The sequence below is a fragment of the Heterobasidion irregulare genome (assembly GCF_000320585.1).
Source record: "Heterobasidion irregulare TC 32-1 unplaced genomic scaffold scaffold_04, whole genome shotgun sequence".
NCBI classification, from domain to species: Eukaryota; Fungi; Basidiomycota; class Agaricomycetes; order Russulales; family Bondarzewiaceae; genus Heterobasidion; species Heterobasidion irregulare.
The window spans coordinates 1,790,338-1,812,939 of NW_009258200.1; the positions used below are offsets into that span (position 1 = coordinate 1,790,338).

At 54.9% G+C, this 22,602-nt stretch overlaps 9 protein-coding genes across 9 annotated transcripts; 4 read left to right on the top strand and 5 right to left on the bottom strand.

The window, feature by feature from the left end:
- Window positions 1–280: 280 nt before the first annotated feature.
- Window positions 281–2,824, top strand: HETIRDRAFT_55172 (glycoside hydrolase family 13 protein; the record flags this gene model as incomplete). The annotated part of the gene is made up of 17 exons (XM_009546373.1): window positions 281–391; window positions 452–586; window positions 644–673; window positions 726–854; window positions 911–1,006; window positions 1,058–1,096; window positions 1,149–1,185; window positions 1,231–1,358; window positions 1,410–1,472; window positions 1,526–1,594; window positions 1,646–1,713; window positions 1,765–1,807; window positions 1,855–1,983; window positions 2,126–2,262; window positions 2,325–2,543; window positions 2,600–2,642; window positions 2,690–2,824. 17 exons carry the CDS (start codon window positions 281–283, stop codon window positions 2,822–2,824), a joined length of 1,611 nt encoding a protein of 536 aa, XP_009544668.1.
- Window positions 2,825–2,946: 122 nt separating this feature from the next.
- Window positions 2,947–5,470, bottom strand: HETIRDRAFT_55094 (MFS sugar transporter; the record flags this gene model as incomplete). The annotated part of the gene is made up of 17 exons (XM_009546369.1): window positions 2,947–3,197; window positions 3,246–3,315; window positions 3,369–3,446; window positions 3,500–3,621; window positions 3,677–3,742; window positions 3,794–3,890; window positions 3,939–4,035; window positions 4,094–4,308; window positions 4,372–4,414; window positions 4,467–4,578; window positions 4,635–4,689; window positions 4,733–4,809; window positions 4,861–5,002; window positions 5,053–5,090; window positions 5,146–5,205; window positions 5,264–5,344; window positions 5,407–5,470. The coding sequence occupies 17 exons, from the start codon at window positions 5,468–5,470 to the stop codon at window positions 2,947–2,949; spliced, it is 1,668 nt and encodes a 555-aa protein (XP_009544664.1).
- A 1,615-nt stretch (window positions 5,471–7,085) lies between these two features.
- On the bottom strand, window positions 7,086–8,803 carry HETIRDRAFT_439593 (uncharacterized protein). The gene is made up of 7 exons (XM_009547031.1): window positions 8,662–8,803; window positions 8,545–8,597; window positions 8,473–8,486; window positions 8,241–8,340; window positions 8,107–8,184; window positions 7,817–8,054; window positions 7,086–7,743 (listed from the first exon to the last, which is right to left on the bottom strand). Exons 1-7 carry the CDS (start codon window positions 8,745–8,747, stop codon window positions 7,617–7,619), a joined length of 696 nt encoding a protein of 231 aa, XP_009545326.1. The 5' UTR covers window positions 8,748–8,803; the 3' UTR covers window positions 7,086–7,616.
- A 440-nt stretch (window positions 8,804–9,243) lies between these two features.
- On the bottom strand, window positions 9,244–10,389 carry HETIRDRAFT_439594 (uncharacterized protein). Its single transcript, XM_009547032.1, has one exon. The coding sequence runs from the start codon at window positions 10,253–10,255 to the stop codon at window positions 9,320–9,322; it is 936 nt and encodes a 311-aa protein (XP_009545327.1). The 5' UTR covers window positions 10,256–10,389; the 3' UTR covers window positions 9,244–9,319.
- A 178-nt stretch (window positions 10,390–10,567) lies between these two features.
- On the bottom strand, window positions 10,568–12,544 carry TRX8_PDI (thioredoxin protein disulfide isomerase). The gene is made up of 12 exons (XM_009547033.1): window positions 12,386–12,544; window positions 12,311–12,325; window positions 12,239–12,251; window positions 12,048–12,180; window positions 11,906–11,981; window positions 11,750–11,846; window positions 11,656–11,688; window positions 11,548–11,596; window positions 11,465–11,493; window positions 11,201–11,413; window positions 10,947–11,137; window positions 10,568–10,799 (listed from the first exon to the last, which is right to left on the bottom strand). Exons 1-12 carry the CDS (start codon window positions 12,508–12,510, stop codon window positions 10,664–10,666), a joined length of 1,110 nt encoding a protein of 369 aa, XP_009545328.1. The 5' UTR covers window positions 12,511–12,544; the 3' UTR covers window positions 10,568–10,663.
- A 506-nt stretch (window positions 12,545–13,050) lies between these two features.
- On the top strand, window positions 13,051–15,131 carry HETIRDRAFT_474177 (uncharacterized protein). The gene is made up of 5 exons (XM_009547034.1): window positions 13,051–13,783; window positions 13,847–13,919; window positions 13,981–14,055; window positions 14,118–14,524; window positions 14,603–15,131. The coding sequence occupies exons 1-5, from the start codon at window positions 13,283–13,285 to the stop codon at window positions 14,822–14,824; spliced, it is 1,278 nt and encodes a 425-aa protein (XP_009545329.1). The 5' UTR covers window positions 13,051–13,282; the 3' UTR covers window positions 14,825–15,131.
- A 344-nt stretch (window positions 15,132–15,475) lies between these two features.
- On the top strand, window positions 15,476–16,269 carry HETIRDRAFT_439599 (uncharacterized protein). Its single transcript, XM_009547035.1, has 2 exons — window positions 15,476–15,912; window positions 15,968–16,269. The coding sequence occupies exon 1, from the start codon at window positions 15,641–15,643 to the stop codon at window positions 15,848–15,850; it is 210 nt and encodes a 69-aa protein (XP_009545330.1). The 5' UTR covers window positions 15,476–15,640; the 3' UTR covers window positions 15,851–15,912; window positions 15,968–16,269.
- Window positions 16,270–16,946: 677 nt separating this feature from the next.
- HETIRDRAFT_315222 (uncharacterized protein) lies at window positions 16,947–18,153 on the top strand (the record flags this gene model as incomplete). Its single annotated transcript, XM_009547036.1, has 5 exons — window positions 16,947–17,113; window positions 17,167–17,440; window positions 17,501–17,752; window positions 17,816–17,880; window positions 17,946–18,153. Coding segments are annotated over 5 exons (966 nt in total), but the record flags the coding sequence as incomplete, so codon positions are not given.
- A 357-nt stretch (window positions 18,154–18,510) lies between these two features.
- On the bottom strand, window positions 18,511–21,723 carry HETIRDRAFT_314827 (uncharacterized protein; the record flags this gene model as incomplete). Its single annotated transcript, XM_009547037.1, has 13 exons — window positions 18,511–18,881; window positions 18,970–19,118; window positions 19,208–19,305; window positions 19,363–19,490; window positions 19,550–19,786; window positions 19,844–19,915; window positions 19,983–20,100; window positions 20,167–20,460; window positions 20,518–20,579; window positions 20,648–20,768; window positions 20,830–21,218; window positions 21,286–21,478; window positions 21,529–21,723. Coding segments are annotated over 13 exons (2,427 nt in total), but the record flags the coding sequence as incomplete, so codon positions are not given.
- Window positions 21,724–22,602: the final 879 nt, after the last annotated feature.

Genomic DNA, 22,602 nt, shown 5'->3' on the forward strand with positions numbered 1-22,602 from the left:
GCGATTAAGGAGGCCATCCATCTCATCCCTCACAAGAATAAAGATGCATATCTACTGATCATGATTCATGACCCGTATTCCAGCGGAACGCTAGCGAGGATACACGATGACCGTGAAGGATGGGATGAAGGTGGAAAGAGATTCGAAAAAGTTTTATATGGTCACTGGCGGAGTTCGAATATGTCTAGATTAGGCAGGCCAGTGGCAGGCCATGACGCTCCTGGTCACTACTTCACCAGCCAACCAGCATTACTACACGTCGCTGGCCGCCTCGCGAGCGATGGTCATAAAATGCATACCATGGCATCACTTAGGCACCTCGAATAGGTTGGATGGATCACTCTCAAAGATGGATCTTGGTCCTCGGAAAAACTCTCGAAACAGCCTGATGGTAGGTCGCGCTAATTCGCCGCTGTGTACGACGCATGTAGTTGTACTAATGTTGAACAAGATCCAATTCTTTACGTGGGACACCCTGCACCCTAATATGAGCTGGTGGGCGCATTTTGAACAGGAGGTGCCCAACCTTGCGGATCTGGGTGTCACTCAGGTTTGGCTTCCTCCACCCAATAAGGCAACGCACCAGGTAGAATTGTCATTGGTCGATCCATTACTTCCATAATTCATGCGCGGTGTCATGTAGCTCGGGCAAGGATATGACGCTTATGACCTGGTTAGTTTTCTCGACGGATCCTTCATCTGTTCTTGATCTCAAGCTGGTTTAGTGGGACCTTGGGGAGTTCGAACAGAAGGGCTCAGTTAGCACCAGGTGGGGCACTAAACAGGAACTTTTGAGAGCCATTTCAGTCGCAAAAGCGAACGGAATTGACGTCATGATTGACGCTGTCCTAAATGTAGGTGTAAGCACTTTTTAGACACGAGGGGTCAAGCTCAATCTATGTTTTGCCAGCATAAGCTGGGCGCGGATCGGGTGGAGACTTTCCTTGCGGTTCGTGTAGATAGCGATAACCGTCTGAAAGACTTGGGACCTGTGACAGAGATAAATGTACATCTAATGATGTGTCATTTATGTCCAAGCTCACATGTAGGCTCTTAGGGGTGGACTGCGTTTGATTTTCCTGGGAGAGCTGGAAAGGTATTTATCTCCTCAATACCTCAACGCTGTGACGTATCTTATAATTCCATAGTACAGCTCAATGCGATGGAACCACGAGCATTTTACAGGTCATTTCGATATACTCATCATGAGCTTGCAACTCACGAGATTAGCAGGACTCGACTGGGATGACAGAAGTCGCACCCAGGGTATTTACCGCATTGCCGGCGATAGCAACAAAAAATGGTCTCCAAATGTGGATAAAGAATTTGGAAACTATGACTATCTGCTAGGGGTCGATGTGAGTATTCCGGTCTCTGGCATCTCTATGACCACTGAGAGTCATCAACAGATCGACCATCGCCATCCAGACGTCCGAAAAGATCTGGTGAATTGGGCGGATTGGGTGCTAGGCGTATGTTCTCTATGCATCGCCATGCCTTATCTTATTCAAATATGAACCGTTAGACAACAGGCGCTACAGGCTTTCGTCTAGATGCAATCAAACATATGGACAGGCGCTTTTTAAGCGACTGGGTGAGTCCGACAATAGCACATTAGAACTCGGGGAAAAGCTCATGGGAACAGATCAGGAGAGTCCGCCAAGGTCCAAAAAGATCTCGTGCGTTCATTGTAGGCGAGTACTGGTCAGGAAAGTAAGCTATTGGGACTCGAATTGTCACGATCCGAACTAATTTGTGTATCAGCGTGAAACTTATTCTATCATACATCCGAGCATTTAAAGGACAAGTAAGTTAGATGACATTTCACAGACAACTTGATACTAACGTGCACAGTTGGCCTTCTTCGATGTCCCTTTGCATAGTAATTTTCACGAAGCTAGTCAGAGGGGACCAAAATATGATCTGCGAAGGATCCTAGATGCCAGTGTTCTCAAGGCACGTCCGGGCGATGCCGTTATATTCGTGGACAATCACGAGTAAGCAAAATCGCCTTGTTTGGACATGAATACCTCAGCGCTCAGCGCTCATCATTCCAACAGTACGGTGAACGCAAATCTACTGCATGGTAGAAGCGTGCTCAACGTGTTATCATCTTTTCGCTTAGCAAATCGGACAAACCCTCCAGAGCTGGGTGTGTCAAGCGATCTGTGTCCAATTCTACGCACTAAACCCCCTTCAGGTCGACTCCAATTTCAAACTACAAGCCTATGCATTGATATTGCTTCGAGGAGAGGGACATCCGTGAGTGAAGATGACTGACATAGGCGTTTCATGGATTACCAGTAACCATTGGCTCATAACAGCTGCGTGTTCTACGGAGACCTGTACCCCAATCACGAATGTTACGATGAACACACTGCACGCGGGCTCCGTGTGCTCATGAGGATTCGAAAACAATTCGCGCATGGCTCGCTCAGGGAGTATCTTCACCACCCAAACTGCATCGGGTTTGTCCGGACAGGAGATCCAGAGCATGGTGGGGGTTGCGTAGTAGTGATTTCCAACGCGAGGCCAGAGGCCAGGTAATACCAGCTGACGGAATCGACCAGAAATACGGGCGTTGACATACCTCTTTCAGGACCAACGATCACTCGCATTTAATTCGCATGAACGTCGGTCCTGTAAGACGCTCTCCCATGTTATACAACCAGAACTGACATTGTACTAGCACCATACAAGTACGGCATACGTGGGGGCATTCGCGCCCTTCGCGCGCGTCGACATCACAAAGGATGGCTGGGGATTCTTCTCGTGTCAACCGGGCTCTATCCAAGTTTGGACTCTCATCGATCCAGAGCCTTGACCTCAATCAGACTCACCACATCATCGCATTCTACTGACCACTATCAGCTCTTGAGCCACTGGATACTGGCATATGCATAGCTATACTCTCATCACAAATACATTGAATATGGATGCATTTAACTACAACGCGTGGGTTCCACTAGACTCTCCCCATCGATCCATCTCGAATGTCGAACGAGTCATACGCAGCTCGTGGCTCTCGCCTGTCAACCTTTTTTCTGGCCTCACATATGTAGGCGTCTCCCGTCTCGACTCAATGGCTACGGCGCCCCGACTCATGGTCATGGTCGCCGCTTCGCCGCCCATCTGGACAAGATCTGCTGGTCTGTCCTCACCATCAAATAGAGCCGCTGTTTCTTCCAGTGTGCGTCCTGGGTTTCCCAGTCAATCACGCGTAAGAGAGACTGAAGAAAATTTACCACGAGTCTCCACGACATAGATAAGGACGAAGATCAGCTCGAGACCGAGCCATCCGCAATATACTAGATACTACGAACAAATCAGCATTGTCAGATTGTGTTGTGCAAGGAGAAGGGCCACACATATTTCCAGCCAATGGCTTCAAGAGCCCATGGATTGATGAACTGGTTAAAGGCCAATGTCAGCGACACCGTCAAGTTCTGGAGAGGATGTCAACTTTGCACTTATGTCATAATCGAGGAATGTATCGTACCATGAGGGCAAAGCCTTTAGCTCTGATGGTGTATGGGAGAATTTCCAGTGTGTATGCTACGAGCATTGGAGTATATGCCACGTCATAGAACAGATAAAAAACAAAAATGAGGGGAATGGTCGCTGCATTGTTGTCGATTTTTAGAGAGGGTAGAACGAGGAAAATCAGTGAACAAACCTCTTGCAGCTGGCGCAGAATCGATAGTGTCGAAGAGAGCAGTAGTTAGCGTCCATATGGAAAAGGCTTGGATGCTCATGAGAACAATCATACCAGTCGCACATATTCAAGACATACCAATCAGCATGCCTGCGTTAGATATAATGAAGAGCGTCCTTCGACCGAGTCTATCAATGAGCAGAGCACCAGTCATGGCAGCAGTCAAGTTCCAGATCTGGATATTGTTCAGCAGTGCACATTCATTTGAACCGATGTGCCTCACCTGCAATCCTCCGTTGATAGCAGCTTTTGTAGACGTGCTCGTAATCCCCACCCCTTCGAGTACAAGGTTGATGTAATAAGAGACCAAGCCACTTCCGCTAAAAGCACGGGTTACAATGAGCCGTGAACTGCCCAATGAGAATGGGTTGAGCACACCTCCATTGTGAAAATAGGGCTATGCCAACGATGAGCCTCATCCGCTTTCTGTTACCGGGCGTGGAAAACAGGGCCTTGATCGAAGTTGAATTCGAGATTTCCTTCTCCATATTGAGGGCATGCCGGATTTGTGCCATCTCGAATATTACTAAAGGGTCTCTTTCGTCGAATCCGTTAGCGTGTAGATTGGCAAGGATTCTTGCTGCCTGGCCCTCCTGGAGTGATCCCAGCGATGTGGATGAGCTGGTGACTTGATGCTAAATAACGGTTTCACCTACACGTCCTGATGATACCAACCAGCGAGGACTTTCTGGAATCAACCTTTTAGGTGTCGTTTAGAAACTTGTCAACAGTGAATTAAATCGACATTCACCAAATCAAACACACTTGAAGCAAGGGGCCCAGCGCCTGGATGAGAGTTGGGATTCGCCAAGACCAGAGGGAGTTCGGGGCTCCATTGAACGCGCCAAAACAGGTCCATGCAGCTAAGAGAGAGGAACCATTCAAAAAACTAAGATTTTCGGCCAGAAACCATGCGCACCGATGATACTCCCCATATACCATGAGGCGTTGTATATGGAGGTTAGCTTACCACGCTGCCGGCACTTTCAGATTCCGTGCATCGGTCATAAATACCACTCTCGCCTGTGTGGGATACGCTAGCTCCGTAATAAGCAGTGGAGCTGCATTCGTGCCAAAAGTGAGTCCGGATCCAACTCATGTTCTGCTCAGCGAAGGCGTTTCACTCAGATTGAATGTTAACGCACTGAGTACGCGGGCGCCTACAAATCTGCCAACTGTGTTTGCTGTGGACTGCATCGCAACGCCCCCCAGCATGAACAATGAGCCAATGAACAACGTTGCTCGCCGACCAAACTTGTCAGAGCAGAAGGGAGTGAACGGAAGGCCCTGAGAAACCGTGACTATTTTTGCAATCGCAACCTCGTTGACCTGCTTACCACAAGACCTCCGATCATCTGTGCAGAGTTGATCAGGCCTAGAAGTCAAAGTGAGCAACAGTGATTGTTCAATAGAGTGCTCATCCCACACACCCAACGCTTTTCCTTTTGGATGACCAAACTGATCCTGCCAAGCTGGTAGAATCTGGAGACCTGTTGAAATGTGTCAAAAACAGGGATTTGCTATGGTAGCACCCATTGGTCCCCTCACCATTGACCAGGGATGAATCAAGTCCATTGACCGTGGAAGTTAGAAGCGGCAGTAGAAGATATACATTCAACAATAGAATGCCTATGGGATAAGTTTAGATGTAGTAATAGATCAAATTCTAGAGCATTGAATAGCAAACATACCGCGATTATTCCACCACCAGCCCCGATAGATAAAATCTGCAACAGTCCACTCTGGTTGAGACATTTCACCAGATGAAAGGCAGAGGGTCCTATGGCATCAAAGCGAAGCGCTGTGGGGAGCACTTGAACGTGCTCAGGTGCACACATAAATACGTACCAAGCACACCTCGGCTCCCATGTATAAATGGGCCCGAAGCTTCGCGGGATGACGACGTCGAATGCGGGGTAATGAAACTCAGGCGGGCATTCATCACGAGAGACACAGGTGAGCGGGTTGAGCGGATAAAAACCGGCGGTCCGCTGGCCTGCTGCACAAGATGGGGATCGCGGACAATTCTCGTGTATATTCCTCTCTATGTCCGGCGCTGAAGCGATATCACGAGGACAGCTCAGTTCAAGGTGCTAGAGAGTGTCAACAGACAGCTATGGATGCAATGTTGGGTGCAGTATGATGAACCTCCCAAAGACATGACCGGAGAAGGAGATCAGGAGGTCGAAAAATCTAGAAAAGGAAATTCAGAACAGAAGTTGCCTCGAGACCAATACGATGACCTCTTATTGGCCACCGTCACTTCCTCCGTCGCCGTGTAGAAAGCCCAGGCAATTCTAGTCAAGATATCTTTCGAGCCATGACTCGCGACGACCATATAACAACATAGTCACAAGATTCCCAGGAAGCATGATTCTCATAGCACAGATGGCCCCTGCAGTTGCTCTCCAACTCAATTCGCGAGAATCCACGACGTCTTCCCGTTGCGCTTAAAACTTGCGGTACCGGCAGATGCTAACTCGACATCTGAATACCGACAACCTTCCCTTCTGCACCTCCTTAACATCTTGATTGAATTTGGATGTGTCAAAGCGTCGTCTCAATCTATCTTTAGCTCAAAGGGCCATCAGTACTCAGCGCTCAGCTCAGACTGTGTATTGGATTGCCCTACACTTGCCTCACCCTCAGGCATCCATCTGGAGGTTGACTCTGTACAATTCTACATTGTTCACGTATCTTCGTATATGCATCACACTAGACCCATGGTCTTTCCGGTTGAATTCTGCTTCGATTTCAAAGATAGCTTGCGCGCGCGCATTCTCAGAGGCTTCACCCACGGCGGCCATCCGCACCAGCATTTCTGGCAGCAAGGGAACGGGACCACCGCAGTCGCCACTGTCGCCCGAGGTCTATCTTTAATAGCCCTCCCCGCTCGGCCGGTTCAAGCAGCGCATTTTATAGTCTCATAAACCATCGCGTACAGTATGAATGTACATCCCCACCGTTTCCGGGGAAGCCCTCAATCTGGTTCTCCCTTGTATGGTTCGGTTCGATGCCTATAAGCTTTCATCTGTCGCTACGAGCATCAATGCATCATGCATACGCTCACTGATTTCATTTGCTACCATACTGGCAAATGCATCCGCTTGGCATTTGTACAGTCCTCTAGATGAATGCCGCAGAGCGTCGCATACGATCAGATCGTATGTTTGCGGCATCAGTATTTCAGCACCTTTCAGCACACATGATGTATGATCTGCGGATCGTCTGAGCTGCTACAAGCTAAATGAAGGTGTTGGCACTTTTCATCATTCTCGCCACCATTCGGCAACGCTCGACAGAAATCCATCTCAAAATTTTGTGCAACTGACAAGACAACCACTCCCACACTATCCATCGTACCATACATGCGGATGATCACCGGCTCCCTTGCGAGTCCTTTCGTGACAGTCATTGTCCTGAGGTCATGCCGTCGTACATATGGGACGTAACAAAAATCCATTCGTAACCTAGCGTGCGTTTCGTGAGCTACGTTGTGTGGGTATGGACATACAAACAAAGCCTCCGAAGCCTCAAGGAAGATAGCTAGGCCCAAACTGAAACAATATAAAGGTGTTAGGAATGGCAACAAAGTGGATAAAATCCAGTAATAGAGTACGAGAAGATGGAGACACAAAAATCCGACGCTCGGGTGCGGATGAGGAGATTAGAAGAGACAAAGATTGAGAAGCAAGCGGTCGAACGTTCCTCGTTATCTGAGAACCAAGGTATTTCTACAAAAGAGCGGCGTGACGCAGAGCGTCGGAATGTCAAAGGCGTCGGGAAAAAGCTGAATGTCCAAGAAGCAAGTTCACAGGATGGACACGGGGACGGTGAATTGCTCGCGCCTCCCTGCCTATCTCAGCTTTTGCTACTTCAAACCCGATCCAAGGGATATCGTTTAGGCCAGGACAGCGGCGACGACGGCGCCGATAATGCCAGCAGCGCCGTAGCGCGCAGCAAGCGTGGGAACGGCGTTCGCAGATGTAGATGCCGCGGAAGATGCAGCGGAGGAGGAGCGCGACGCACTTAGACGGGCGCAACAGAGCGTTTTATAAGACAACTGCGGAGATTGGGCGATGAGTGTGGGATGTCACTTACGAGGACGACGTGGCGCTGCTCGCCGGCCTGGTAGTGGAAGCAGCAGAAGATGCCGCAGATGCAGACGAAGCGGCTGTAGTAGCCGGCGTCGTCGACGTAGTGGCGACAGCCGAAGAAACAGATGAGCTGCCTACGGCAGACGAAGTCACAGCAGCCGACGAACTTGAAGTACCACTGGCGGAAGCGGAAGAGGCGGTTCCGCTGGCAGACGCGCTGGCAGTCAAGCAGCTGGTATCCGCTGTAATCTTTGTAAGATAAAACAGTGAAAGATACAGGAACAATGCACATACAGCCGCTGTTGACCGTGAAAGGTGCAGACTGGGCGGTCAAACCATTGGAATCACGGAGAGTGAGACCGAGGGAAGTGCCTAGCATCTCCAAATATGAACATCGCTCCCTGGGAAATATTCCCCTAAACACATACCGACAGGCTGGTTAACCTTAGTCCAGGTGAAAGAGGTACCGGTCTGTTGACCGAAGTCCTCGAGGGCAGAGCCAGACGGGTCACCACCGGGGAGAACGCTTAAGACGGAATTCATTCAGAGCGGAAATTGTGAACGATGAGAGGTATGCCCACCTCTGAAAGACCACGGGCCAAATGATGTTCAAACATCAGTACAAACAACCACGTGATAGGGAAAAAGGGGACTACGAACGAGGAAGTAGGGAGCTAGGGTCGGTGAATCGAGAATTAATTGGATTGTCTCGCTCAAAGGACAACGACGTACCGGTTCCTCCACTCCAAGTGATCTGGAGAGGCTGGCAGACGACAACGTTGGCCCTGGAGACGAGGCGGGGTATGAGGGGAGGATCACGGATGGGACCGGAATGGGAAATGAACGCACGGGGTATTGACGGTGAGCGTGCTCTGAGCGACGGCAGCGACGACGAAGAGGGCGACGGCTACGAGGGAAGTGAAAGCGGACTTCATTGTCGTTGTGTGGGGACGGGCGGACACAGCTTGTGGAAGAGGAAAAAAGCAGCGATGGTGGTGCGAGAACCTCAGTCGGACTTTATAAGGCCGCCGGGAATAACAACATTGTTTATGTCACCAAACATCTCCGCGCCAAGTGCCGCTGTCGTATCAACTGCGCCTGCGGTCTCTCTTGCCCTTCTCGACAGCATTCAATGCACACCTCACTCAGATGGCAGCCCTGTACGACCTCAGGACTGCCCACGAGCGACTCTGGCTTTTCGTAGAGGCTGGCGGACAAGGCATTGTAACGTCAGCGTCTCCACGAGATAAAAATAACCAGCAATCGCCGCTATGAGCACGTTGACCATCACGCCCAGCTCTATTACCAGGCTCGAGCCAACGGATCTCCGTGACACGACGAGGCACGGGGCAGTCACAAGCGCCTGGAAGGACCTGGGAGCTACTCGTCTGGCTTGCACACCGCAGCTAAGTCTCGGGCGAAAACCCGATGAACATCTCATCGCTGTGCTCGCAGATTGTCCAATATGTTACATGTTTGTAGACGGCCAGGCCGTCGCATTTCCTGTTTACAACCCCAACACGCGCAGGATACTCATCAGCCCGTAGTGATCAGACACCCACTGTCCACTTTTGGTCTTCAATCCCACTCCAACAGCCCAGGGCCTCTCCAATTCGTACGCTCGTTTCTCTGCGTACAGCATCTTGTCCAGCCGCGCCGGCTTGAAGTCGCTCCTAGGCTGGAATCCCCACGTCGTCCCGTCATTCTCTTCCATGTCACCATCGCCCACCGCCGCGACGTGAGCGCTACTCTTCTCCCACGCATCGACCAGTCCGTTCATCGCCACGAACTTCTCGTCCGCCGGCACCAGCGCGTTCATGTCCCCGCACACGACCCCGCCCTTCACCTGGAAGTCCTTCAACCATTGTGCGACCGTCCGTAACTGCCCTGCCCGCCATATTACACCGCCTGGCAGCGACTCCAGATGTGTATTCGCGATCCTGATGATCTTCGGCTCGCATCCAAGGGCATCCAAGCTCATGTTCACCCACACGTCCACCATCAGCATGTTCCGCCCCATCCGCGACCCGCCAAACTCGACTGACGTCGCGGCGCTGATGCTCATGTGCCGCGGCACGAGCGTCACCACGCCGTAGCGCGCCCCGTACGGCCAGTACTGCGGTCCGGGCGGCATGACCACGAAGTGCGTGCGCACCCACGCGTGCTCGAGCAGCGCATTGAAGGCATCTGCGCCCACCTCTTGCAGCATGATCACCCCTGGGCGCGGCGCGCGGCCATCGTAGCACCCGAACGCCTTGTGCTGAATATACGTCATCGCTGCCTGGTGTCGCTCCCACGCGTTCGGCACATCGTGTTGGATGTTCCAGGTGAGGAGGGTGATACTCATAGGCAGATACGCATCTGGTCTGTTTTTAGCAAGAACCCAAGAGTCCGCGCGCTGGGACCATCGCACGATCGGTATGTTTCTCAGTATGTCTGTCATCTCGGCGTAAGGTGCAATTTGGAGGAAGTGGAGGATGATGAAGCAGGACGAGGGTAGAGGGGAATCTGTCTCTGTTCTTGCAGATTGACCTGCCTTGCGTTTATGAACCCTATCAAGAGCCTATGCTGCAACACCCACAACACAGGGAGAAGGCAAGGCGCGGACTTCCGATAACTCAATCGTGAGCGTCCTCTATTGCCTAATCCGTATCAGATGTCAAATCATCAGACTTCCAACTTCGCCTTCACTGCCATCGACTTCGATTCTTCTCGGTCCACTTCCAGTGTATACGAATGTCACATTTATTCCTTTCCGCTCTCAAGGAGATCATATGAATTATATATTTAATGCCACAGCATAAGAACCTTACAACGAGTGAGGCTGTGAGGGCTATACGACGACCACAACTCAGAGCTCCTCAGTCGCGCGCTCGATCTTCGCTTCGACATTCTCAGCTTTAAACGCGGAAAGAACGTTCGCCTTGATCTTGATCTCGTCAAGCTTAGCGGCAGACAACGTGCGCTTGCTGAGGATCGATGAAAGCCTAGAATGATGACGCGATCAGAATCAGCACATACTGAACACAGTAACACAGTTGTCGGATTGTTTGTTGTCTGAGAAGGCCTTCCCCGAAGGATGCAAACGCGGGAACAAGTATCTGAGAGCCAATCGGATAAAGTGGAAAACGCACCGCCTGGATTCCTTGGTGATGTAGTCCTCAGTTCCATTGACAACTTTCTCCATTACGCGGAGGTAGTGCTTTGCCGAGGGACCAACGGACCCAGACAGTAGAGATGCTTCCTTGAACACTGCATCACGCGCCTCGCCGGTCGACACAAGGAATTTGCTCGCCAGAGAATCCAGCTCTGGCCAACGGCCGGCCTGGTGGGAACGTAAGCAAGATCACCGAATAAAAACCTTAAGATCATACGAAGATCAACGCACCTTCTCGTTCAGCCCTCCGCCGACAGCACGCTGAGTGCCGCACTTCTCGTTCAAAAAGTCGACAAAGGCCTGCTCGGTGCGCTCGCCGGTGTAGTCCTCAGGCTCGCCGCTGCCCTTTGGGAAGAACTTGATCGTGGGGAAAGATTGGATGCCATACTTGAGCGCAAGGGGGCGGTTGGCTTCAGCATCGGCATCAACATTGGCCACGATGCACTGTGCAGTCAGTCAGTACAGGCACTTCACGGAGTTGAGGCAGAGCTTTACGTTGGACTCAGAGAGGAAGTCCTCGGCAACTTCAAGTAGGTTAGCATTCTGCAGGCAAGTACCTGAGTAGAGCCACAACTCACCATGCTCATAGATAGGCTTCAAATTCTTGCAATGGCCGCACCATGGAGCCTAGTGATAGCGCTTTGAGCTTACAGCACCTTTTTTTAATTGCAGAAATCGTAACGCACTGTGAAGGTGACAATGACATCTTTATCGGCATTCTATTGAAGAAGTTCAGGATTAAGGCAGCTATATTCGCATGTGCATCCAGTCAGCGCTTACCAATGCAACATCGTCGAAGGTATGAGTGTCGAGGATGAGCGTCGAGGGTGGGGGAGGCGGCTTGATGTTGGATTTGACGTTCGTCTTAGAGGAAATGCTATTCATGGATGCATCTCTAAGTTATGCCATACTGATCTGCATGGAAATATTACGCACAATGAAGTGAGGGCATCGAGGTCACGACCACCCTCATACGGCGTGGCCGTGCCGTCCGCGTCAAACCACTTCAGCGCTGTGGCGCAGATGATCGTGTATCAAAAACCGCTGTACAATTTTAAAAAGGCTGCACGAGACGCACTGGGGTACCCAGTCACACCGTATTTCTGCCCAAGAGGCCTGCCGGCACCGTCGGCGTCCACTTTGGCGATGACGACCTTATCTTTAGCATGCGAGTAGGCATCTGCGAGCTGCTCGTATGTGGGCGCGAGGTTCTATAATGTTGATGTAAACAATTAGTCATGGCACTTCGGAGGAAACAGTGCAACGTACCTTGCAATGGCCGCTGGAAGTGGCTAGTCAACATACGCGTTGGAAAGTGTAATTCAAGATAAAATGACATACCACCATGGTGCGAAGCTGACCAGAGAAATTCGATTAGTCCGAGCGCACGTTTACACTCCGAAATTATGAACGCACAACTCAACGAGACCAGGCTTTCCTTTCCCGATGACGTTGTCGAAATTATCCGGAATAAGATCCAAGACGTTGGAGGCGTACGCCGCGGTCGCGAGTGCCAGAGGAAAGAGCGAAAGCAGGCGCATGGTGGTGGTAGTTTGAGAGTGAAAGAGACTGTTACGGCGCGACTGACGTGGAACTTGGCGATAATATGTAACTTGCATTAGTCAGCTCATGCCCGAAGCATGCCCGAGGTTGTGCTCTCACTAGAAAAATCGCATTCGACAACCTCTCGACAGCCATTGGAGAGTGAGTAGGTGCGTTCAAAATATAATAGAAGGCTCTATTCCCAGGCTCCACGGCTCTGGGCAGTCACCATCCCAAGGAAATCCGGGTTCCGGCGAGATTGCCACACTCGTGGAAGGAAGTCAAGCGGTAATCCTTTTCAGATCTATTTTGAGTATCCGATGGTTCAGGAATGCAACATCCCATACTCAACGTTCTCAGACGTATATGGCTTCCCAGGTTTGAAGTCACTTGAAGCAGGGAGAGGATCCTGCTTCCGGACTCCAATCTTAGATCCGCCTACACGTGGCCCTCCCCCCGATAAGATCGTGCGCTCCGATCAGTTTTTTTCTTTCCAGCCTTCCCTCTCTGAGACTCTGACCAGCTCTCGCGCAGGTTTCGTCGCATTGCTGCCTTTCATTCGAAATCACCGTCAAGCCTGCTACTATAGTTCGAGTCACAGGTCAGCCGGTGGAGTCATCAATAAAATCACCATCTGCACAAGTCTTGCTCGCTCAGCAGACAGCGTTTGGTTACTCAGCATCGTACTTATAATCTTGAGGATCTGTAGTCACTCAAGCTCTCACAAACTCATCCTCGCCAATACCCATCTTGAGCTGAAAGTCTACATCCATGTCATCCAAACGCCCCCAGGATAGCAATGTGGAGGAGGAGGCCGAACAGGACGAGTTTCTGCAGGAAGACGATGTATTAGCAGAAGTCCCCGACGACGAGGATCGTCCTATGGACGAAGGCGAAGGAGATGACTTTGAGGGCCAAGAAGACGGCGGTGCACCAGAGGACGACGATATTGTCTGGGAAGACAACTCGATACAGCATTTCCCAGATCACCGCAAGTCTGTTTTCGCCATTTCGACTCATCCCACCCAGCCGCTGGCCATATCCGGGGCCGAAGATGATCTTGGATATATCTGGGATATGACGAGTGGGGAGGAGGTGGTCAAACTGACCGGACATACGGATAGCGTGGCTTGCGCAGCGTTCAGTTCAGACGGGGAGATGGCATCCACGGGTGGTATGGACGGCAAAGTCAGGGTATGGAGAAGGGTGGGACGTGAGAACTACAAGACTTGGGAGTTCTTGACAGAGCTGCAAGGACCCGACGAAGTCATGGTGCGTTGCGCAACGCGAGATACATACGGCGAGGCTAATGGATAAGTCGGTGGTTATCTCCAGTGGTTAAGATGGCACCCCAAAGGCAGCGTTCTGCTCGCGGGCTCGAATGACAGCACGGTGTGGCTCTGGCAATGTAAGTATATCGTATATAGCTCCGCAACAATAGGACTCAACATTGAATGCATGGCCTCTAGTGCCGTCTGGCAACATCATGCAAGTTTTTGCGGGACACACTGGGCCCGTGCAATGTGGCGAGTTCACCCCGGATGGCAAGTGATCGTGGCGTTTATTTTGAGACCCAATCAACTCATCTGCCCCCTGTGTCATCCAGGCAAGCGCATCGTTACCGCATGCTCAGACAACACTCTCATCTACTGGGATCCCCGGTCGCCTACCCCGATTTTCAAATTGTCTCCCGGTGATGCTCGCTTCAACCTCGACGGGATCACAACGCTCGCCATCAACCCTGCATCCACCCTCGCTGTTGTCGGCGGTGCAGCCGGAAGCGTCCGTGTTGTATCTCTAAGCAAGGGCGAGGTGATAACCGCTTTGGGTGGTCATGCCGACGGCGAAAGCGTAGAGGCCGCGGTATTCGTGAATATCCTAGCTGCTGTAGGAGGATCAAACGCCTCTGCGGGTGCTGCAGGTAGTGGAGCGGTCATAACGGGCGGAACAGACGGAAAGGCGTGTATATGGGATTTAAACACGATGCGGCTGAGGGCTACGCTCGAACATGAGGTGCGTTCGTGCCTCTTATCCTCCGACCCGCTTCTTCGAAATCCGATCAAATCTGACTGATCGGTTCGCGTACGGCAGGATGCCATCACAACGCTGTTGGTCCACCCGACGAAACCTTACCTTGTTGTTTCTGCGTCCGCAGACAAGACGCTCAAGACGTGGGACGCGCGGACGGGCACGCTCGTTCGTGAACATAAAGGACACCAAGGGCCTGTATTGGCCGCTGCATTAGGCATGGATGGTCAAGTGGTCGTCTCTGCTGGCGACGATGGTGTGTGTTTGGTGTTCGGAACGGAGTGACCTCCGTCATTTGAGATGAAAAAAAATGTACGTTGGTATATGGGCGCGTTTCCTGTTGTGATTGTACCTTAGAGTCCTGAGCTGATTAGCTGCTCGAAGCCCATGCATGTACTCCGAGTTCAGTGCTCCAGTCTTTGAGCATTTAAATTTTGGGTGAGCCTCATTGGTTTTGACTAGCTCGACGTGTTACGTAGAAGGCATCCGTGGACGTGCTAGAGGATCATATTTTCGGTTCCAACCTATCACAGTCCTATCACACACTATGCCGGTCAGTCCCGATGGGCCCGACAGAGTGGTATCCCCTCTCATTATGTATCCCTTCGTCGCGAAACGCGCCACGTTGCGTGAGGTTGCGTGGCGGATGATGCCAACTTTGCAATTTTGATCTTCAGGTTTGGTGTTCTGGTTTCAGACCCTCATAGGCGAGTTTGCAGCAGCCACTCGGCGCTCATGAGGAACCTTTTGCTGTACATGACTGATGATATGAAGCTTCATAAAGCCTGGAGAGGGGACCTGTTCACGCCAACCGGGCGGCGCCGTCTACTCGCCATCTCAGGCCGCGTTGCCCATAGGCTAAATCCACGTGGCAACGTCCGGGGCAGATCCGCCGCACTTCCGCTCACTCACTCGGACTCACGCCTCCTCGGACGCCTCATTGTAGTCAGCAGCGTGGGCGACGCACAAGTTGTCTCAAGACTTCGCTTCGATGCGGCTTTCACGCATCTCGTGGAGGCTCTGGGCGGCTGCTGGGAGACTGCTGGGAGTCAAGGGACTTGACGAAGACAAACTCTGTTACCGAGTTTAAAGTCAACTGACATGGATCATAATTGCACTCCGCCTCGGGAGTGCACCGCGATCTCATTGGCCGACATCCGAATAGACATAATGAGCGGTATCCAAATGGGACGTTCCCGCAGATCTGCGATCGAGGGCTGGAAGGATTGCACACTGATTGCACTCACTTGCACCAAACTTGCAACACGCGTTGTAGAACTCATTCAGGTCTTAGGACATCAGCTCCGATAGCAAACCCTTGAAAGTCCATTCGACACGAGATCCTGAGGTTTGCCGGCGTAGAATGCCCGATAGTTGAGTGTTGGTCAGCTCATGTCAGTTTGTAGGCTTCCTTACACATACAAGCAGCAACGGTCGCCTTTGATACGTCGAAGGCCACATGGTGACCTGCATGTTGAACGGGTGAATGCAGTGTGAATGCGAGTGGCTCACAGGTTCCTGACCAGTCCTGACCCTTCCTGACCGTGGCCCTCCGCCAAAAGAATCGCGCGTCCCGCATATGTGATCAGATGTGACCTTGATCCGTTGCTAGCCATCTTTGCCCCTTGTTCTCCCGACAAACTCAGATCCGTCTTTTTCGAAAGACGCTACGCCAATCCATCGTTCATGTTCTCCCATGTTCTCCCCAGGCCGGAAGCCCTGCCTATATAAGCTCCGGCAGATAAGTTAGAGATGCTTTACCACATCCTTTTTCAGGTCATCCTCTCCAACGAGTAGCTGTGCTCTCGTTCTTTCGTCGTTCTCTAACTTTCACGCTCTTTCCGCTGGTCGACACACGTCATCAATCGTGCCCCACTGAACTTTCTGCGACATCATGAAGCTTTCCACCTCTTTCATTGCTCTTTTTGCACTGGTCGCCCCGGCCGTCGTCTCTGCACGCCCCCTCGACTCTCGCAGTTCTAGCAAAGTCAAGGTCATGAACACCACCGCATCGACTGGTTCAAAAGGCGCTGCCTACTGTGAGCAAAATTAATGGGTCTCAACTATTCCCATTTGGCGGTGTTGACCCTGGCCTGAGCAGTCATCACGAATCAGCCAGATGGGAACTTCATCGTATCAGCTGACATTGGATCTGATGGCAAGCTAGTGAGCCGGTCAGTATGCGACATTCCGGGTGTGGGCTGATCAATTCGTAGACTCTGTCCAGGGCCGTGCACACTGGCGGACGTGGACAGCACGGCAATTCTACTGGTCCAGACGCACTTTTCTCCCAGGGAGCCATCAAGGCGTCCGCCACGGGCAAAATTCTAGCTGCAGTCAACGTGAGTGACGCTCCTGGCGATCGTTTCAGGGTCAAGCTGATGAGACACGCCCGCCTCCACAGCCTGGTTCGAATACCCTGTCGGTGTTCAAGATCAACCCCACCAACCCATCGCAGATCACGCAGATCGGCACGCCCGTGTCCAGCGAGGGCGAGTTCCCAGTTTCCCTGGCCATCAACAAGGACGGGAACCAGGTGTGCGCGCTGAACGGCGGGGCGGTCAACACTGTGAAGTGAGTCCCCTGTTCAGCATGCGCTTGCAGTGCCCGGTGTTGAATTCGCGAAGCTGTTATAAGGTCGACCAGAAGCTCGGTCTCGTGGCCATGAGCAACACCCTCCGTTCGCTTGGCCTCAACCAGACGACCCCCGCCACTGGCCCTGCGGGTACCGTCAGCCATATCGTGTTCTCGGAGGATGGCAAGAGCCTGGTCGCCTCGGTCAAGGGAGTACCTCCAACGCCTGGTTTCCTCGCGGTCTTCGACGTCAACACCGACGGCACGCTTTCCGCAAAGGCAACCCAGATCGCTCCTCAGAAGGGCGGCCTCCTTCCGTTCTCCATGGTCAGAGCGCTCCCCGCATCGCCTGCCATTTCGACCGTGCTGACGTCTTGATTTTTGCAGACCGTCATCCCCGGAAAGAACGCCATCCTGGCCACGGACGCCGGTGTCGGCTTTGACATCTTCGACATGTCCAACATCAAGGCCGCGTCGTCGAACGGTACCAAGTCGAGCGTCGTCCCCATCGCCGGACAGGGCGCGACGTGCTGGTCCAGCTTCAGCAAGAAGACCGGTAACTTCTACCTCACCGACATCATCACCGCCCAGGTGACGGAGGTCAACGTCGACAACAACCTCAAGGGCACCATCGTCAAGGTACCGTGTTCTGGCTCTCTGCCCGATTTGCCAGCCTTGTCTGACATCTCCGTGCTCGGTTAGCAATACCCCCAGGGCAACGGCACAGCGACCATCGACAACGACATCGCGACCGTGGGCAGCAACGAGTGCGTGCCTGTCAACGACGGCGCTCCGTCCTGAGACTATGCTGACCGCTGACGCTCCGTTCCAGCTTCATGTACGTGCTGCAGCCCAACTCGACGTCCGTCGCCGTCCTCTCCTTGAACGCGCCCGGCCAAGCCAAGAACATCCAGAAGCTCGACATCGCAGGGCCCGCCTCCAAGGTCGGCCTGAGCATCAGTGAGTGCCCGGCGCTCGACCCCGCCGCGCCACCGTCCCTGACCTCCGCTGTCTGTTTTCTTCTTCTCAGGCAAGGATAACCTCCAGGGCATGACGACTTTCGTCACGGCGTGAGCGCGACCGCGCGCCTCGTTTGATCCCGCTGTCCTCGCTCGCTTTCCCTCTCCCGTTATCCCACGGTTCACGTGCACTTGATATACCCCGACGTCGTCCTGTAGAATTAGCTTGCCTCTGTTCTGTATTTGTGATGTCTTTCAATGCGAGGCGGCTTGCGCCCTTCCAGACGTTCCGACAAAGGCAAGAAATAGAGATCTTACAGGATGTTACGCGCGAGCAACAAAGTGTCCCGATTCCATAAGAAGGCACATGCAACGCTGAAGAAGATAACTTACGGCTAATCAAAATGGCTATCACTCGATGAAGAGACCCGTTCGCGATCACATGTCCCACTCGTCCCAAACCCCTTGCACGGCGCTCGATGGCGTCGCAGGCGCGATTTCCGCCGTTTGCACGAGCTCCACGATCCGCTCGCTCGCGCCCGCCTGGCCCGCCTGGCCCGCGCGCTCTCCCGTCCAGCCCACAAGCAGGGCGTCCTTCTCCGCGAGGCCCGCGTGCAGCAGCCGCACGTCCTGCCCCTCGATCACCTGCACGAGCCGGCCCGTCGCGACCTGCCGCACCTCGACGAACGCGGACGAGAAGAGCAGCAGGTGCCCGCCGCGTTGCGCGTACGCCGCCGCCTTGGTCTCCCAGCGCACGTACCCCGACGAGCGGCTCGGCGTGCCGTATTTGTCGACGTAGCAGCCTATGTCTGTGTGTGGGCGCGCACACATCGCGGTGAGGGAGGTCAGGGCTGTGGATCACGCGGTGCAAGGGAATCAGGAGGAGCTGGGGCTCACCGTCGTAAACCACGAGAAGCTCCGAGGTGTCTTGCCGCACAATGCCCAGTACGCGCGCGTCCTCGCAGCGCGCCTTGAGCGACGCCATCGGCGTGTTCAGGCTTGCCTGCGCAAAGTCGGGCACGACCGTCGGCGGCGCGCTCGCGAAGCTGGCGCGTGCGCGCAAATAGAGACAGGAACAGCGAAGCCGTCAGGACGCGGCGTCGGCACAGAAAAAGGAGGGACGGTGAGCACGCACTCTGTGGGCTTGAGGATGAGGATGCTCGAGCCGGCGCACACGGCGACGCTCTTCGCGAGGAACGTCGCGTCGTGTGTATCCCTGGGCGCGTTGAACGGCTGCTCGCGCGTGACCAGATCGTGAGAAAGTGAAGAGACGCCAACGATCGAACGCACCGAGCCGAAGGACCGGAAGCCGAGCGGGCCGGTCTGGCTCCGTCGCGGCACCGCGCCCGTCTCCGCGATGTGCACGACCTCGAGCGCGTGGAGCGTCATCTGCAAGAAACCCTTCGCCGCGTACACGACTGGCACGACGCGTGAGCACCGACACCCCGCACGTCCGAGAAGGAACAGCGGCGCTCACCGAGGGTACGCTCGCCGAAGCGCCCCGCCCTGCAGAACGCGACGCTCGCGTCGAGCGGCGCGACGTGCTCGAGCGACGCGGCGAGGCTCCGCGCGGGCGCCTGCGTGAGCGCGACGCGCGCGAGGAGGTCGAGCGAGTACGAGAGCAGCGTCGCCTCGTGGTGCACGAGCAGCTTGTTGAACTCCTGCAGCGCTATCAGCGCCGTCGGGCTCGCGAGCGAAAGGACGCGCATGAACGCTGGGGCCGGAAGGAAGGTTAGTAAGGCGGCGAGGCGGGCGAGGAAGAAACGCGCACAATCTTGCCCGCGCACGGCGACGTAGATCCCGTCCGCGCACCCCACAGCGAGGAAGTGCTTCCCCGCGCTGGCTGCGAGCCACTCACGATCAGCATCAGGCGCCTCATCGACGACGACCGCGACGACAACGGAACGTACAGAACAGCACCGCGCAGGCGACCCTCCCCGTGAGCTTCGTCCCCGCATCGGGGCCCTGAACCGCGCGCGGCGACCCGACGCGGAAGAACCCGTCGTTGAGCACCTGCGGTGCGAACCACTGCGCGCGCGATCATCATTATCATCATTATCCATAAAACACGCCGCAAGCCACGCGCGCACGCACCATGTTCGCCTCCTGGCGCACCCGCCTGACACCGAGCGCGTCCACTAGCGCGTCGTGCCACCGCCTGCGCGCCGCGGCGCTCGGCGCCCACAGCGTGTACCGCCGTGCGGACTTGGCGCCCGCGTGGTACAGCGTGAACGGGAACACCTCCTCGCGCGCGGCGCCGCCGCCCGTGAGGCTATGCAGGAGCCCGAGCCCGAGCCCGCCAGAGCTCGCGTTGTCCGCGCTGCGCTCGCGCCGCGTATCTGGCGGGTCGGTGAACGAGCCGAGGCGGAGGTAGTCGAGGGGGATGGGCTGGGCAGGATGTTAGGAGGGCATCGCGTGCGTGCTATGTTGAGTGGAGAAACTTACTCGGGAGATGACAAGCCGCTTGACGGCCCCGTTCGGGCGGGTTTCTTCCCGCAAGAGCAGGACTGCGTGCAGAATGCGGAATGTATTGTGTATATGCGTCGAGTATTATGTGGAGTCGGGAAGCACTCACGGTAGTTATCGAGCAGGGCGACGAGGAGCTCGGACCAGCTGTGCCAGTTGTCGGAGCGAGACTTGCGCGCGAGCGGGCCCGAGTAGATGAGCGTGCGGCTATCGTCATAGAGGTCCATGTCCTGCGAGCACGGGGGGGCAGCGTCAGCCCCGGGGCATCGAGTAGAGGGCGACGCGACGCACGATGATCTCGCCCCGCGAATACACCAGGCTCTCGCACACGTCCCAGAAGCCGACCTTGCCCTCGGCGACGGCGATGCCGGGCTCCGCGCTCTTCACGAGGTCGCCGAGGACGGTGAGCAGGAGCGGGAGCGTCTCGGCGTCGGGGTGCTCCGGGTCGGTGCGCGAGTGCACGCGCTCGAGGAGGAGCTTGAGGCGCGGGAGGCGCGTGACGGGGCGCGAGAGCAGCGTCTTGAGGTCGCGCCGGCGCAGGCGGGGGTCAGCGCGGGCGGTTTGGGTCGCGAGGAAGGCGGCGTAGGCGGGGTTGCGGGCGAGCTCGGTGCGGTGGCGCGAGAGGGAGAGGGGGGAGTGCTTGATGTAGGATTCGTAGTCAGACATGAAGAGGAGGGCGTCTGGGGCGCGGGGGAGCATCGGGGTCAGTCTGAAAAGGAGCTAGCACGCGGGGGGAGGGAGACGCACTGTCGAGGACGATGTCAGCGACGCTGGATACGAGCGGGTGCTGCTCGCGCTGGCGGTTGAAGAGGGAGGCGAGCATGCGTTGGTGATGGGCGCGGATCTTGTCGATATTCCAGAAGAGCTCGGTGATGAAGCCGTGGAGGCGGGGCTGGGGGATGACCTCAGGCTGGGCATTTCTGAGGGGTTCAATGAAGATCTGGGGCGAGGAGTCAGCGAGAGATCGGGTGGGGAGCGAGGAGAACGCACGTCGCGAATGAGCTCGAGATCAGAGACGTAGTCGCGCTCGGAGGTGAAGACCTCCCAGATGACGGACTGGCGCTCGACCTCGTGCTTGCCGAGGGCGTCAATGGCCTCGGGCGGGACGAAGCGGTGCCACTGCTCATCTTTCTCTGGGACCTGTCCGGCCTGAAAGCGGCGCAGGCCCTCTTCCGAGTCGAGGCTACGACGCGGAGGCGTCAGCGTCTATTCGCGCCACGGATCAGGGGGAGATAGGAGAGATGGACGCACCTGAGGCTTGCGAAGTCATCTGGAAGATCGTGCGTCTGAGACTAAGGTATGGATGAGAACATGGGACATGACTAGTGCGAGAGAAGCGCGCACTTACCTCTGGTGTGCCGTACACGCTGAAGCTGGTCACAGACTCGGACGCGTACGGGGACGGGGACGCAAAGGCAGAAGCGTCGCTCTTGGAGCTGCGATGTGTGGGGCGGGGGCCAGAATCCGGTTTAGGTGGGGGTGTGGGGGCGCGCTGGGACGCAGAGCGGTGGAGGAGTGGCTCGGGGAAGGCGAAGAGGGCGGCGTCGGGCTCGTACGCACTCACTGCGCGCGGGCGCGGTGGAACGGCGGGCGGGCCGAGACGGGATGCGTCCGGAGGATAAGGAAAGGAGGCGTGTGCGTGCGGGGTGTATGCATCGTCGGGGGAGAGCAGCTGCGGCTGAGGGAACGCGTACGTCGGGTTCGTCGGGGCGTAGCTGTACGACGACCGCGGCGAAGGCTGCTCGGCGAGCTCGAAGGCGTAGGGCGGCCATTGCTGGCTTGCGCTGGGCACGGCTGGTGGGCGTGTGCCTGTGGGGATGTTGTGGACGTCGAGGTGGGGGTGGGGTCTGCTGGTCGTGCTCGGCGATGAGGAGGATGAGGGAGACATCACGTCCGGTCGGGGCTTGCTTGATTGCACAGGCGCGCGTCGCTCCTTTTCTCCGTGCTCAGAACACACGGTCACATTCCTCCTCATGCTCCACCCACAACACTGCATCACTGCCCCCGATGCCCAGGTCCATCCCGGTCGCGTCCACGACATGTCCACCCGTCGCTCTAGGTCAC